The following is a 16,348-nucleotide window of genomic DNA, read 5'->3' as shown; positions in this document are numbered from 1 at the left end:
CGGAGGTTTCACTCTGAAAACGCATCAAATGTTTTCCTTCCAAACTACGCCTGAGAAGTTTGAAAGCGGAGGTTTCACTCTGAAAACGCATCAAATGTTTTCCGTTCACACTACGCCTGAGAAGTTTGAAAACGGAGGTTTTACTCTGAAAACGCACTAAGTGTTTTCCTTCCAAACTACGCCTAAGAAGTTTGAAAACAGAGGTTTCACTCTGAAAACGCATCAAATGTTTTCCGTCCACACTACGCCGGAGAAGTTTGAAAACGGAGGTTTCACTCTGAAAACGCACCAAATGTTTTCCTTCCAAACTACGCCGGAGAAATTTGAAAATGCAACAATCACCGGTCATTTTGGATTTGTGTTTGAGGAAATCTTGGTCAGGAAAATCACATGATTATCGTGACGTCATCGTTTTCGAAAAGCTTCGTTTTTAAAATGTTTTCCGACCACACGAATTTCCTCCGGTTTGAAGAGCGTTTTCGAAAAACTCCGTTTTTGTGACGGATTAGTGCGGACGGTAGAAAAGACACAAGACAAGACACAAGCTCAAGACTTCAAATTTATTTTGAAAAGCTCATTTCGTCTCGATGAGGTAAATAATTTAAATTGCACACTGTTAAAAAAACAAACAAACAAACAGAAAAAAAACGCCGTAACTTCAATCTTTCATTTCAAACTAAGTGCAGGCCCAGCAGGCTTTGTAAGCTGCAAACCTGTTTGTCAAGTCAGATACACAATGCTGCCTCTCGAAATTGAGGGCATCTTTTGCTAACAAGTTACAAACGTAAAAATTAACCGCAAACGTCTTTCTAGTAATAAGTTCAAAGTTTGCTTATTCCCTCCTTTTGTTAAATAGTACGATGCATACACAATATGGAATTCGACGATTTCAAGCACGTTAATTTTCCACCAACGATGAAAGCCAAGCGTAAAATGCTTCTGTTGTTTTGCCAATATTTCCTCGGCTCGGATCGAACATGGCTTCCAGACAGGTAACGTTGTAAAGGCTGACCTCAAATGGAACATCCTGGAAAACAAATGAAAATCTCAAGTACATACTGAGAGAAAGGAAACTTCTGAAGTATAGCACATGGGGAAGGAGTGAAAATTACCCAAACAATTTTTCACTGCACGAATATGTACACACAGGGGACCGGGGGACAAAGAATTCCAGTTGGTTAAACGGGGCTAGCACAACATCATAAAACTAAAACACTCTTTGTTAAGTGCAACCCGCATTAACGTCACCTCGTTATTACGGCCACTTTTTTTGTCCCGGCGAAACGCTCATACATTTCATTACAAAAAAAAAAAACCCGTTAGTACGGCGAACGGCCATATTCTGAAATCCCAGTCTGTATAATCATTTACATATAATTTTACCCCGTTTGTACGGCCGCTCAAACCAGTTCTGTTCATCTTTTCATTGTTGTTATTGTACGTACCGATTAAAGTGACAATTTTTTAAAAATTATATCTGCATTCCGAATGCTTATTAAAGAAGAGTTGGTTAGAAGTACAATTGTGATATATCTGTAAAGACGTCCCTCAGCTTAGACCATTCATGAAATTTGACCTTACTCTGTTAGGCCAAATTTTCATGGTTCGTTGGTGACCGTATGAACGAGGCTCTACTGTAGTTCTAGACGGGGTGAAAACGGATCATAAGGCCTACATTTGTATCTTGAGATACAAAGCAAAAACTAGTCTACCAACATGACACATAGAGTGTGGTGAAAGAGTGCTAAAATTTATTTCCTACCTCGACCCCAACTGGAACTTCACGTCGTAGCAAAGCCCGTATTTCACTCAGGTGTTCTTTCAGTAGGGCCCTAATATGGTCGTCCTTTCTCTGCTTGGCTGACAGGGCCCTTATTCCAATGCTCTTCTTTTTACGTGACGTGGCTCCTGTTGAGAATTTCTGTTCCAGATTCCCAGGAACCGACAACTGAACAGGTTCTACTCTTGAGGGACGACCTAAAGTGCCAAGGAGGGAGGGGTCAGAATGAAAAAGTCAAAGAGATGGGAAAAAGGGGAAAGGGAGATGGGGAGAAGAAGGGAAGGGGGCCAGGGGGAAGGGGTAGAAATACCCCTAGTCGCTTCACACTGTGAAAACCGGAGGTACGCGCCGGCCTAATGATTCACTAGCCTCGAACGCAGACTTGATCGGTCATAAATACACTCATATGGCTCAAACACCGAGCAATTTCCTGGGTGATGGCTATCGGGCGATCTTTTGATGACGTTCAAAACTCGTCGGGAAGATCTCGGCTCTTCTTCGGTAATATGTTGCTTCAGATAAACACGAAAACAACACTTTATCGAAACAAATCGGAATTCAGTTATCTTACCCACTTTGCTATAAATGAATGAAGGTGCATTCCCACGTAAACAAAAAGCAAAACTAGGCGTTCAGATGCTTAATAGCAAAAATTACCTCTACTCTGATCAGTAATTCCAACTGCCGTCTGTGAGCTCTGCACAGGCAGCACCAGATCATTCTCGGCAGTTTCCAACGTTACCATGAGCTTCTCGTGGAGGGCCTGAGCACGAGCCTCTATCACGTGACACAGCCCGGCCTTGACTTGGCCGGAGACTGGGTTTACTGTCAAGTCCAGGGCCTTGTTATTAAAGGCGTACAAGAACCAAACAGCTCGGCTTGCCTGTGACTGTGTGTCCTCGGGATCTCCCACGGACACACAGTCGAGTTCTGGCTGGAACCATTGGACACACATCTCAAAGTCGCCTGCTTTGGTGGACTTGTCTACGAAATCTGTGGAAATAAAAACAAAAACAAAAATAAACACCAGTAAAATTCATGTCTCTTCATTTGGCAGGTCCCGAATCAGTGCCCTTACAGAGTTCCTCACAAACAAACTCGGAGATAAACCTTACTGCTCTTTTACAATACACGAACTCATATTTTGGCCTATGATTTACGTTGAAAGAAAAATTCATACGAAAGTTGCTGAGGCTTGTAGGGGACGGTAAAATACAGCACAAAATTTGCTGTCAATATAACGCATTAATGGATTATTGATAACACATCCAGTTTTAATCTGTACTGAGCTCACACAACAAAGCATTACAAAACAGAAATAGTGTGAAACAGCCAAAAGGCTAAGAAAATAACAAAAAAATATATTTATATAACAGAGCCAGTTTTATGGTAGTTATGCTAGTATAGAATTATGTTTGTGTTTCAACGTCACAGCTTTGAGTTTCGACTAATAAAAATACCTTTCCAAAATATGCTACAGTAAGGTAAAGAATATTGACATTGAAAAACCAAAACAGAACAAGGAAATAGACAGGCTATTTTTTTTTAAAGATGAGACATCAGCGACTGGTCCCTATAAGTTTTTCTTTGTAAGCTGTTTAGCATGAAAAAAGAAAACAAATTTGGTGTATCAATGTGTCCTTTCTCCCTCTCCCACAGACAACACAATTGATATTGTTCTCACCAGTTCTCTTTGACAAATCTCCCGCTAGGTCCATTTGTGAAGGTTGGGTAACTTTAGTCTGGGGCAAACTTGAAGGTCCATAATTTGACAGGACCTCAGGAGGGTAAACACCGCAGCACTCCGCTGCATAAGGACCCAACTCGCTCTTTAGAAACGAATGCATCTTAGAGAGTTTCAGAGCTTTCTTGTCACTGAACAAAGGTAACACAGTAGCGGAGCCCTTGTTCGATATCTCCTCGTCTCCCAAATACACTCCGAGCGCCGCATAAGAACATTGGCGACGAAGTACCGAGAGATAACCAAGGAAATGAAGCCATGTTACTTGCACGCGGTTGGAATTGTTGATGGTGGTTCCCATGGTGACAATCCCATCCTGCGCAACTAGTGCTCCGTCCTCCGAGCTCTTAATGACGTCATCGGTACCCAGTAGATCAAACAGCGCAAGGCCTGGCACTGAGCTCGCGGCCTTCTCAGAGAGTTTCAACGCGGTAATTTCGGGATCTCCCGTGAAAATCCCGATTTTATACTGAGCCGAAGACACCACACCCGCGGCACGAATAGCAGCCCAAGCTGTTCTCAATTCCTTGTCGAGTTCCTTGTTCTTCTCTCTTGTCTCCTTATCCCTGCGTTCTTTATCCCTAGCACTTCCTTTCTTGCTCATCTTTCGGCCTTCTCTCGCACCCGACGGAGTTGTTTCTGCTGCGCGAGGAGGTTGGTCAGGTGTTTTGGGAGGCTTGAGTGTATTGGCGTTATTAATAAGAACCAAAGCCATCTCCAGGTAGGCTTGCTTCATTAAACTGAGAGAGAACACACAGAAGATAAAATTACTAGGGAAAAGAAACGTTAAGCCTTAAGAGAACATTTAGAAAATTATTAGGAGAAACTCCCGCGCCGAGTAGAGGTTCTGTGTATAAAGATGGAAACGAAATATACTTACCCAAGGTCGTGATCAGAAATAAAGGTGCACTGTATAGCCTCTACCAATGTGTTGACTGCTTTACTCGGGGACACCTGACCACTCTGAATCATCTGTCTTTGAATCTGACCTGTTGACGACACCAGGGAAAAGCGTAACGTTTTTTCGCAACACAATTCCAAGATGTAAAAGCATTTTATGTGAGTCAAAGTAAACCTGAAAACAATAGCTTGATTTAGTAGAACAGAACTAAACAAATGACAGGAGCTATTAGCAAGTGAGGAGGATTAAAGGTGGCTGGGATGGAAAAAGGATTGCAATATGGACAAAATTAAAAACGGAGGAAGAAATCATAGCTAGGTAACAGTAAACCCAAAAATAATAGTGAGATTTTCTATAACAGTAAATGGCAAATGACAGGAACCCATTAGAAAGTGTGAGGACGACTAACCATAGCAAGGTTGGAAACGGATTACTGCAATATGGACAAACGTAAAAAGCAAGACACCATTTGGAGTTTAATTTTCACTGTCGGGAGATACTCCATATATATGTAACCCACAAGAGAGCTGCCCGGCGCAAAATATTCAAATTCGCATATAATCCTACAAATTCCCAAGAATAAGTAGCACAAAAAGAGCATTTCATATGAGTCACATTTTGTACCTCGTGCTTGGTCTTTCTATACCAAAACGCAATAGAAAGGGTTCTTACTGAAACGGTCATTTTAGAAGCTCTGATAGTTTTGATTGACAGCTACAGACTTACCAAGAGAGAACAGCAGCTGCGCTTCGACAGGTTTCCGCTGACAAGCAGCCGTCCTAGCCAGCTCAAGCCCTAGTTCCAGTTCTTTGACTGCCGCCTGCCACTCGGTTGGAATGACGTTTGAGTCTCGTTCAGACAGTGTGATCTGTTTGGTTAGCGCTCGACCGAGACGAAGTTTGAGGTCAATTAGAGGTTGAAGTTGTTGAAAGTAAATGTTATGAAGTGGGCTGACAGGGGACATTTCCAGGAGATTTACATCGCTTCCCAGTTGAGTCAGCTAACGAGAGGAAAAGAAGGAACTTAACTTAACTATAAGAAGTAGCTTAAAGACCATACACATAAATAGTGTCCAAACGTTGATAAGAATATACTCGTTGTATAAAGTCTCAGTCGTAAAAAGTTCTTGGTGAGATAAAAACGCAACTTAAAATCAAAGGAAATAACCGTTTCCTAATGCAGAAAAAAAAAAAAAAGAAAAGAAAAGAAAAAAAGAAAAAGAAAAAGGAAAAAGAAAAGAAAAATAAGAAGCAAAAACAAAATTATGACAAAAAAACCAAGATACGTCATCGATGTTAGAGCTACAAATTATCTGTCCTGGAAATTAAGTCTGAAGGAGAATATATTCTGAACAAAAAGTTTTGCGTTAGAATTTCCACACTGCTGTGTTTGTCTACTGACACAATATGATGGAACAGTATGACAGCATAAAATAACGGTGAAAAAATGGCGATGCAAGCTGGCGGTGCAAGATGGCGGCGCAAGATGGCGGCGCAAGATGGCGTCGCAAAGTAAGGTGGCAACGCATGGTAGGGACACAAGACAACGACGCAAAAGGTACAAATTGCAACAAGCTTTATTACCTGATCAAGTAAATGAGTCATCCCTCGTTTATAGGCGGAAAGCGAGTCGTTCAGATACGGCAACGTTGAGGATTCGTGAGACGGAGGTCTAATGTCAGCGTGCTGAATAATTGACAGAACTAATAACAGTCTTCCTGAGAATGACAGTGCTGGACTCTGTTCTAGACGTGAAATGATATTCTGCAGAAAGAAACAAAACAAAAGAAAAAACAACTTCAAAAAAACTTCAATTTAAAAAACTAAAATTCATAGCTACAATACTGAAAACCCCGAACGAGTGATTTGATTTTGCAGACCAGACTGTACAGATGAAAAGAACCAACCCCAGGACGAAAAAATGTATAATGGCTGCTTCGATTCACGAGATTACATTTTGGACCAAAAGACGCAAAACAGACGAGTTCTTCTCTGATATAAAATAATCTGGGTAAAAACAAATTGGTTCGCCCTGCGAAACCACGTCGTGATTTAGAAGTCGACACTAACACGTGTGAGTGAGAGAAAAAGATTTGGGATTCCTGTTTTACCTCAAGTGTTTCCAGCAAGTCTGTACTCATTTTTCCTTGCTGTAAATTCTGTACCACACTCAAAAGAGAAAACTCCGCCATCAGCTCTACGTCTCCAAATGCTTCAGCCTCGTCTAGACCTGTTATGAAGCCCGACATGTTAAAAGACCTTTACGTTGGTTAAATGAATCAAAGTTGTAAAAGTTTACAGGAAAGTTTTAGTCTGAGCCCATGAAACGTTGCTCGCTCCAATCCTCATTATGCTATATAGGTAAATATTTGCATTCGACAGTTTCATTATGTTCGGTCGCCAAAGAGGCAATCTCGTTCCCAGAGTCTTCGTTCTCCTTGACCAGCGGTGGGAAAACGAGAGCTCTGGGAGCAACCATTTCAGGCATGTGCCATAGATGCAGACTGCGCAGTGAAACCGCATGGGCAGAATCACCAGAATTCGGTTATTTCAAAATGGTTGCTCCCAGAGCTCTCGTTTTCCGACCGCTGATCAAGGGGAACGAAGACTTTGGGAACGAGATTGCCAAAGAGGTAGATCGGCCTTGATTAGGTTGATACAGGTCCCATTAATGCGACAACCTGGCTACCATGAGGCTACTCATATTAAAGAAAAGGCATCAGTTTCTAAAAAGAACTTTTTTTGCGTCGGCGGGCAAGTGGAACTCTTAGCTATTTCTCAACTTGAAGTTGATAAAGGTAATTTAGCCTCAGTAGCGTGTTTTGTGAAGTTAAACTTTGAAGGGTTAGCCCGTCGCCGACTTCTTAAACTAGCTACGGCAGTTAATTTACCTTTATCAAATTCAAGTTAATGAGCTGCTCAGTACTTATATCGGATCTTGTTTGATCAAAGTTTCTGCGCAGTCAAGTACAGAAGTCACAATAAGCTAACTCCAAAATACCTTGCTGACAATGATGTAGACAAGATCCAATAGCGCTTGTTACACTTCTCGTTGAGCCGCCAAGCTTGCCCATTCCACCGTCCTCTTCCGCGAGTCCACGAGCCAAAGCCAGCCTGCACGTAAGCCATAGTCTAGCGTCCAGTCTAGATCGGGCTTGATTATGGAGATAGTGCTCCCCACCCCACTCGGACACGGTGCTGTGCGCAGAACGGACTTGGCTTGACATAAGAGAATGGGCACTAATTAATTTAAAGAAAAAAAAGATAATACAAATTTTACCTTAATTTTTCAAGTTTGCCTTTCTTGTAATCGCTCTCAAGCAGCCGTTGGCATTTTTAACCCTCACGGTGTTTTTCTAATCTTCGCAGCAGCTGTGTTAGGGTTTTCTTTAATTTGAAGGTCACACAAAACAAAACAAACTTACCGTTTCTCCAAGTCCAGTTCATTCAGAATGGCTGCGTCTTCCAATGCTCTCATGCATGCATACACGATGTTCCCACTGGTGAGTGCATGATGCCGCTGACTGGCTATTTCTGCCAGTTCTAATCTCGAGAGACAGACCTGCTCCAAATCCACCGATGATAAACTTGCAGCTGGAAATGTCATAAAATAAACATAATTTGTTGCTTCTTTCTTAATTTTAAGTTCAGACGTAATGATGGCGACTGATCGCTGAGTTTGCTGTATGCACGAGAAGAACTGGGCCGAGTGGCCGAAAAGGAGGAGACAGGAGGATGGGATGGGGGGCGGTATTACGGTAAAACACCCTTGGCCTTGCCCCCACTCTCTCGGACGCCCTTTGTACTTGGCCCAATTCTCCTCTAGCTCGCTGTTATGATCTGACCACTTCATCAGACGGAGTCACGTACAAAATTCAAGTGTCACCGTCAGCATGACAGCTGTTATGAAGCAAAACTGCGTACTTTTCATATTAAATTTTTGCTACTACGTACATTCACAAGGCAAAAAAATACATAATACACTATAGAGACCTAAAAAAAGAAAAAAATTACAAGAAAACAGTGGGACAGCAACAGTTCACAGAGACAAACAAAAAGGCAAAGGATTCCAGATTACATCAGGATAAAAGAAGAAGAGTTATAAATATATAACGGGACATATCCATAAGATGACAAGTAGACATGTGCAAATTTTGTATACCTGCATGAGGTCTTGTATGTTCTTGATTGGTTAATAAGACCACACATAAGAATATGAAACACTGTACGTTAACGAAGATCTTAATACAAAATAAAGCGTCATTATCGTTTCTTACGTTCGTCCTCCAAGCTGACTTGATCCGGAGCGTCTGATAAGGAGTCACATAAATTTGTTAGAATTAACTCCGCAGTAGCCAACAAGAAACCCTACGGGGAAAAAAAGCATAAAGTTTCAGCCATTAAACTCATTAAGATTTTGCTATATAATGAATGCAAGTCTCGTGCAAAGGAGATGTTTTCATCTCGCCTCTCCCTTATTGATGTCGCGCTCAGATTTCAACAGCTCCGTAGACTATAGATCAGGTGTGACGTAAAAACATAAACGCTGCAATCTACACCAACTCTTCCTCAAGTCAACCAAACGATCTGTGTTGGGTGACTCTACTGACAGAGTTTGCTCTGGGGTATTAGTTTTCTGCCTTACGTATTTGTGTCACCACAGTTGTACGACGCTTCGTTTTATTCCGAGAATCCCTCAGAGAATTTATTCGCTGCAACAGCATCTTTTCGCGGTGTTCTTGTTCACACCAAATTCTCGTCTCACCCACACGATTGTCCCTCAATCGACCACTAGCGCTCGTCTTTTGAATATTGGCCGAGTTAAGACTGGGACCAGTAAGGTATGACACCAAGAAAAGAGATGAGTGTTTTCAACAGCGTACGGTGTGGTATAGTGGTTAAAGGGACTCGCTTGAGAGCGGGAGGTACGAGTCCAGGTAGGGAAACGATTAAAAAAAAAAAGAGAGAGAGAGAAAAGAAGGTAACGAGAATGGTGCGGTAAAAATGGGGTTGGGGCTTGGACAACAGGGGGCGAGACCTTAGGAGTCAACGGGGGAAAGTTTTCGGAATACAACGGGAGAAGTCCGGGGAGGGGATTCAAAGTCAACGGGGGGAGTGCATGGAAGTCAACGGGGAGTACTTCGGAGACAACGGGGGGAGTTGTTGGAAGTCAACAGAGGGGTGGTGAAGAAAATGAAATATGACTACGAGGGGCTTGGGAAGCATACTAGGAGTAAACATAGGATGGGAGAACGAAATAATAGGGAAATAGAAAGGGAAAAGAAGGATAAGAATTGGAGGAATTATACAAAAGGAAAGCTAATTTAAAAAACAATATTGTTAAAAAAAAAATTAAAAAAAAAACTTGACAACAGCAACTTTTAATTTAGTGAAAAATTTTTTTTAGCGTGTAGCATCGCTGTACATTTTTACTCCTCAGTTCTATTTTGACAAACCAATTGGGCTTGCTTAAATACAACAAGACTGTAAAAATATCCAGCGATACTACACAATAGCATGTTTTTTGATAATGAGAATCTTGCTGCAACTGCTGTGATTAACGCGGCAGACAAGCGCAGTTGTTTCTTTTTGTTGTTGTTGTGTTTTCTTTTTGCAGTTGCTTCAACATTAATCCCGAAGTTGAAAATTTCGATCATTCTATTGAAATGGAAGGCGGTTTATTTTTAGTAGTGAAATGGCTCGTCAGTGCAAAAAGTAAGAAAGGACATTTTAGCCTAAAGGCTTAACTAACTACGTTTGTTGTACCTTAATTAATTCTGGAGAAGCTGTTGCCGCGTCAATTAACTGCTTTCTTTGAGCAACTTGACTGCTCTTCAGGCTCATTGCTTCCTCTGAAAGAATGAAGTTCTCTGTAAGTTTAAGTGAAACTATACGTTTAGTGCTACGAATACATGTTCATTTACAGTACATGTATATCTAGAAAAACTTTTTGTCGCTGAGCGAGAACTATAAAGCACACAACTGTGATGTACTTTGTTTTCATCGTTCAGGGAGGTTGGGGTGCATTTTCGACGAAAAGTCCCCATCGACTAGGAGATAAAATCGACGAAGGAGATAAGATCAAGACAGGCATCAACAAAGTTACAAAATGATGAAGACATGATCCTGCAAAAACAGTTGCTCGCTTGCAATCTCGCACCTTCTTAACGGAAAGTAGCCCACTAAAATAAAAAAAGTTGCCAGTCACGGTGGGGGTGACAGCCTTGACATCTTTCTGTTGGTTTTCTAAACTTTTTAGACAATCACAGAGCCAGCAAACTGCATGTGTAATTCACGTGTAAATCAAAGTCTGTGACGACTTTGATATTCCTTTTTCCAATACTAACCTGGTATTTGAGTGGCCAAGCAACAGGAAATGCACAATGAACTTATCATTAGTTGCCTACCGTACCCTGTTCAATATGTGATTAACATTTTGAGCAAGTCATTCTGAGAGTTGTATTCACTCTAACTCACCGCTGACTTTTTTCTTGCTGTTTTTCTTGCCGAGTTGGGACTGGGGCGGAGGGGGGACTGGTAACTCGGACAAGGCTTCCTCTTCTTCTTTGGATTCCAGATAACGAGCAAGTCTGAGAGAAAGAGTACGGGAAATTTTTTATCATAAGCTCTGGGCTTAAAGGAGCTCAGTCACGTTATTCTGAATTATTTTCGCCATGTGCAAAATTGCCTTTAAATTGAAGGAAACCTGATAATAATAGTTTACTAAGATAGAAAAACACCAAAGAGATAATAAAAAGCCATAAAGAAACAAGGATGGTTAAGGATGGCGAAGATTTATCACGGAATATAAACCACGAACTTGAAAAATTTACGTTAAACTTTCCAAGATGCGTGAACCGTGATGCAGCTCTTTTGAGTTTGTTAGAAGGCATTTTAGACTTGTTGAAAGGTTTCTAAGAAGAGCGGAAGAGCTTGCTCGATTATTGGTGAACTGGGTCTGTTGTATCAAAGAAAGCAATTGCTGGATTATATTAAGCGCGGTTGTACGCTCGTAGGGGGAGTGGGGTACTCCAAAAAAATTGGGCGGGGGCGTGCGTTCCGCTTTCCGAAACCCCTACCCTATTTATGACAAAAATTTGTGATTTTATCTACCTTATCTTGCGTTATTCTGTTTACGGGAAGGATTATTTTCAGTATTCATGGTAACTTCTACCAAAGCAGTATGTTGGCATGGTTACAACTTACTCTTGGTGACAGTCGGCTGGTATGGCGTAGATTGTAGCAGCAATGGCAATCATCAAGTGCGCATGCGCTATAGTAAGCTGTCCCGTCAGCTGCTGACCGTATAATACTGACAGGGAAGGCTGCAGTCGATGATCCAACAGATAGTTCAGCACCTAAAATTAACACGCAAACATTCAGAAAATTAGCCGTATAAAAAAAAAAAACGAAAAAAAAAAACAAGAAAACAAGACATTGTAGAAATTGGTCCATTGCAGGAGCTCAGTCACGGTATTTTCACGGTTATTTTGGCCAGGTACAAAATTACCTATGAATTGAAGAAAACCTGAAAATAATAGTTTACTAAGACAGAAAAACACCAAGGAGATAATAATAAACCATAAACGAACAAGGGTGGTTACGGATGGAAAAGATTAACACGGATTTCAGACGACGAACGTGAAAAATGTAGGCTGATTTTTTCAGGATGCGCAAATCGTGACGTAGCTCGTTTAAGTCGTCAGAGCTGCAAAATCCTACGTTTCCGAACAGACTCTTCCACGTTCTCTGTTTAACAAACAGACTCCACTTTACAATTTTACTCTAAGATAAACCCATTACAAGCCACTTACCGTCACGTTGCCCGCATTCATTAGAGACTCTTTGTTGCTGAACACAGGCGGAGGGGTCTGTGGAGAAGAACATGCAATACGTTGAACATCCTTGTTTTCAAGCGGACATACGTATAACACAATGCCAAACTTTTAAAAATCCGCATAATGTAGCCATCCCCTCTTTAAAAGATAACGAAAAAGTAGGATTAACAAGAAAAGACCAACATCGTAATCATCCTTGATTAAGTTAACACCCTGCAACAATTTTCCCACAGAAGATCTGAAAGAAACGCCAAACAACTTTTTTTGTAAGATGAAAACGAAACCAGTACATTCCTTCATCGACGTTACAACGTGAGGTGCTCCTATAATCTCCCTCTGCGTTTATTTTAACAAATGAACGATTTATTAATGGCATATCTGCAAAAAGAGCTAAAAGAAGACATAGTGACGTTAAAAACAACACACACCGTTTTGTTTTCCACTGTCCGGAAGCCGACATCAGAAATTTTGGGAAGTTTTTCGCCGAGCAGTAAAGCACATAAAACTCTTGTCGCTTCTGAGAACATCCCAAGGTCGGTCAGGACACGGACCTGTAATGAAATACAAAAAACACATAAACACTTTCATAGAGAGAGGTACAACCAAGTGCAAAAATTCTGGGAGGAGCAAAATGAACATTTTGCCTTCCTACATTTGCCGAAGTTCAACTGACGCCTCTAATTCTGAAATGACATCCACAAATTCCAAGCAAAGCTTTGGCTTTTTATCGTGATTTTTTGAAAGTTTGCTTACGAGCCCGCCTCCACCTCCTTGCCCCCCCCCCCCCCCCCGCCCTCCGCCCTCCAATGATTGTAACGAAAGATAAAAACACTAAGCACAGTTACAACTTTTAAGTTATGTCATTTTTCTTGGAACGACGTCTATTCCTTTTGTCTCATCTCAGTCTCCCTTTCTTCAGAAAAACTAAATCTTCAATAAGCAATGTCTCACCTTCAGAATTCTCACATCCACCGATCGTTGAAGGTCACGTGACACGTGCGTCGAGAAGTACAGGCACAGGGTGATCAACGGAAGAACCTGGTAACGAAAGAAAAACAACGCAATATTTAAGCAACAACAGTTGGAAAAGACGCTGGAAAAGAAAAAAAAAAGCCATGTACTGCTTTGTAGCTATTATCTGGATGGTCACGCAATCAACAAAACGGGAGAAGATTGCATGACGACTCACATGATGACTGTGAAAAGACTTTTACGACGTGCATTACTTGCAAAAATTTCGAACGATTTTGATTTCGGGCAAAAAAAGTGTCCGAAAATAAAACCGTCCGAAATTGTTAGGTGTCTAAAATTTTAATCGTCCGAAATATCAACAGTATAATACAAAATTTCTACGCAGCTCCAAAGCTCTTAGTTTCCTTTCTCAGGCGAACTCTAGTTGACACACTGCTTGAGATACATAACGGCTTAATATGATTTACATATACAGGCAAAAACTAACGATAGATAAATCCGACGTTTCGGCGACATCTTGGCGCCATTGTCAAGGGAAACTAATTAAATATGCGATTTCAAGGGTAACTAAGAGATCAGAGTTTCTAATTTGCATAAGTTAGACAAAGACTTTAGCGCGAACTGAGTCTGATTGTACATTTAAACACGGTCGTAATTGTTTAATGAGTAACATCTCATTAATGAGACAATCAAACTTGTTGTGGCATTTTTTCAACACGCTAAAACAATTGCGAAGGTCATCCGGAATCCTGCCTGCGTGTCTACTATCATAGTGATTGCGTACTGACGAGGTCTTGCTTCAAGTGTGACCAGTGCGATGCTGGTTATGTCGGTTACACCCGTGGCCATCTGTTCGTACGCGTTGATGGACATAGAAGCAAGACCTCGTCAGTACGCAATCACTATGATAGTAGACACGCAGGCAGGATTCCGGATGACCTTCGCAATTGTTTTAGCGTGTTGAAAAAATGCCACAACAAGTTTGATTGTCTCATTAATGAGATGTTACTCATTAAACAATTACGACCGTGTTTAAATGTACAATCAGACTCAGTTCGCGCTAAAGTCTTTGTCTAACTTATGCAAATTGGAAACTCTGATCTCTTAGTTACCCTTGAAATCGCATATTTAATTAGTTTCCCTTGACAATGGCGCCAAGATGTCGCCGAAACGTCGGATTTATCTATCGTTAGTTTTTGCCTGTATATGTTTATCTAAATCATTGTTGATTAATATGATTTGTATTGATTTTTCCGCGGTATATCTCTAAAACCTTGAGGATGCAGTAAAACTATCATTTTCACAGATGTCTTTTCAGTCTAATTCGTGTTTTGTAGGCGTAAATATACTTTAGCTATGTTTCATCACAGTGTCCGAAATTTTTGTCCGACATTTGTGCGAAATGAGACAAAAAAGTGTCCGAAAATTAAACGTCGGAAATTTGAACGTCCGACATTCTTTGCAAGTACCGTACATGTTCGTGCACAACTGCTGTTGGGTTATTAAGAAACGTTCACACCAAGCAACCTTTATTAACAGGACTTTCTACTCTGGATCTTGAAAACACAGTCAAGGTCTCACTAACGTTTCTGCTAACCAAGGCAAACTGTTGCAGAATTTCCATTCGCCACTTTAGAAACGAAGAAAAAAACCTGGGGCGAGTTTAATCTCGCAGTGGCTTTAAGAAGCCATACTGGCCCCAGTAACAATCTCACAAGCGACTGCGAAATGAGACTCGTCCCAGATTTCTACTGTGTTTTATGCTAAGATTAGCATCATACCATGATTAGGTATCGTGCTCGGGCCAGTTCCTCGGTGATCCATCTTAACGCGGCCACAACTGAACGTCCATTACTTCTAAAAGCCTCGGACAGTAGATCAATCCCAGGTATCAGCTCGGCCACCTCACACCCAGTCCCAACCTCGTACAAAGCATAATCCTTATCGGCAGTAGGGTGGGGTAGGGAAGAACAAAACAAAGCCTATGGGGAAACAGTAATAAGGTTAAAGTTAAAAAAAATCAGACATGCCGCGTGGGGAGACTGGATGAAACTTGTCTTACCTTGAAGAAAGTGGCCGACAGCAGGCAACATTCCAAACGAAGACCAAGATTAGAAGTGTGAATGTATCTGTAAAAGCAATAAAACGAATTGTGTGATATCTTCACCAGACATCATGGAGGTGACACAGACAGTGATCAAGATTCAGGCGACAATTGGCATTGACATTGGAAGTTATTAGTTATTAACATTGGAAGTTATGAGGAAAACAAGTTTTCTAGTGTCTCTCCTTTCTTATTAACTTACTGTGCGATATCTGCAGCCAAAACACCTCCGAGGAGACATCCCCAAAGACCACATCTCTGAAGCAGTACAGCAGCGGGTTTGAGTGACGTGTCAGAGGGTGACGTCAGATCACGCCATGATTTGAGAGAGTCTGTTGTATTGAGGACCGTGTCAAGAGATTCTGCCCACCACTTGTAAGCAGCCCTGCATAGAGTTACAAACAAAAAGAGCAAATCAGGAGAGAGTAATCTTGCCCAACTTGTATTTCGAGTATTTTAGAAACAGAGCAGTTTTTTAATCATTGCTACACAACTAAACCTAGCCAATCACAAGTAATCTCAATACCACGCAAAAGGCAAACAGTGAGGTCTGCGTACGAGCCAAGTGGCCCATCAGGCCGGAGCTTATCTCCGGTTTCAGTTGCATGATCCGACTAGAAGTATTTCTACTCCACCGTGGATGGAATGCTAGTCCTTCGCGGGGCTACCACCAGAATTACATTCTCTGGTAACCCTATATACACCTGGGTGGAGAGAGGCACTGTGAGAGTAAAATGTCTTAGAGCTCGAACCCGCCACCGCGCCTCCGTAACTACGCAAAAATGCGCATGCACAGACCTGATGTTTCCGCTGTGAAACATGATGTTTCCTAGTTCGTGCATAGCCTGAGCAGCAAGACTTTTCTGTTTGCGAAACTGTAACATTTCTGTGGAGAGAAACACGCATTTTTTAACATTTTCACAAACACAGTCAAGTCTTGTGCTCATTACTGTCATTCTAAATGTTACACGTGTTAATATAATCCTAGTGACAGTGTTTGGATCAAACCTCCA

At 41.4% G+C, this 16,348-nt stretch overlaps 1 protein-coding gene across 4 annotated transcripts in view; it reads right to left on the bottom strand.

Annotated features, from left to right (window-relative positions):
• LOC110068411 (cilia- and flagella-associated protein 54-like) overlaps positions 1–16,348 on the bottom strand; it is a 61,995-nt gene that overhangs the window by 13,301 nt on the left and 32,346 nt on the right. For 2 of the 4 annotated variants that reach the window (XM_089275916.1, XM_089275917.1), the window contains exons 39-59: positions 16,134–16,221; positions 15,538–15,720; positions 15,294–15,360; positions 15,013–15,213; positions 13,211–13,297; positions 12,688–12,810; positions 12,236–12,292; positions 11,628–11,779; positions 10,899–11,011; positions 10,188–10,273; positions 8,699–8,789; positions 7,847–8,015; positions 7,423–7,661; positions 6,533–6,651; positions 6,006–6,185; positions 5,149–5,422; positions 4,402–4,510; positions 3,465–4,261; positions 2,438–2,773; positions 1,763–1,977; positions 547–1,027 (exon numbers count right to left, since the gene is read on the bottom strand). In XM_089275916.1, the coding sequence (XP_089132042.1) occupies positions 899–1,027; positions 1,763–1,977; positions 2,438–2,773; positions 3,465–4,261; positions 4,402–4,510; positions 5,149–5,422; positions 6,006–6,185; positions 6,533–6,651; positions 7,423–7,661; positions 7,847–8,015; positions 8,699–8,789; positions 10,188–10,273; positions 10,899–11,011; positions 11,628–11,779; positions 12,236–12,292; positions 12,688–12,810; positions 13,211–13,297; positions 15,013–15,213; positions 15,294–15,360; positions 15,538–15,720; positions 16,134–16,221 (3,815 nt within the window). In that variant the 3' untranslated portion in view covers positions 547–898. Of the gene's footprint in view, positions 1–546; positions 1,028–1,762; positions 1,978–2,437; positions 2,774–3,464; positions 4,262–4,401; positions 4,511–5,148; positions 5,423–6,005; positions 6,186–6,532; positions 6,652–7,422; positions 7,662–7,846; positions 8,016–8,698; positions 8,790–10,187; positions 10,274–10,898; positions 11,012–11,627; positions 11,780–12,235; positions 12,293–12,687; positions 12,811–13,210; positions 13,298–15,012; positions 15,214–15,293; positions 15,361–15,537; positions 15,721–16,133; positions 16,222–16,348 lie in introns of those variants that run through there. The other 2 variants (XM_089275918.1, XM_089275919.1) reach the window with 2 other exon arrangements.

Source organism: Orbicella faveolata, unplaced genomic scaffold (genome assembly GCF_042242905.1).
Source record: "Orbicella faveolata isolate gen_17 unplaced genomic scaffold, um_ofav_v1 contig_4, whole genome shotgun sequence".
Taxonomy (NCBI): Eukaryota; Metazoa; Cnidaria; class Anthozoa; order Scleractinia; family Merulinidae; genus Orbicella; species Orbicella faveolata.
Note: the sequence above shows the minus strand (reverse complement) of the source record. Positions and strands in the feature narration are given on the sequence as shown.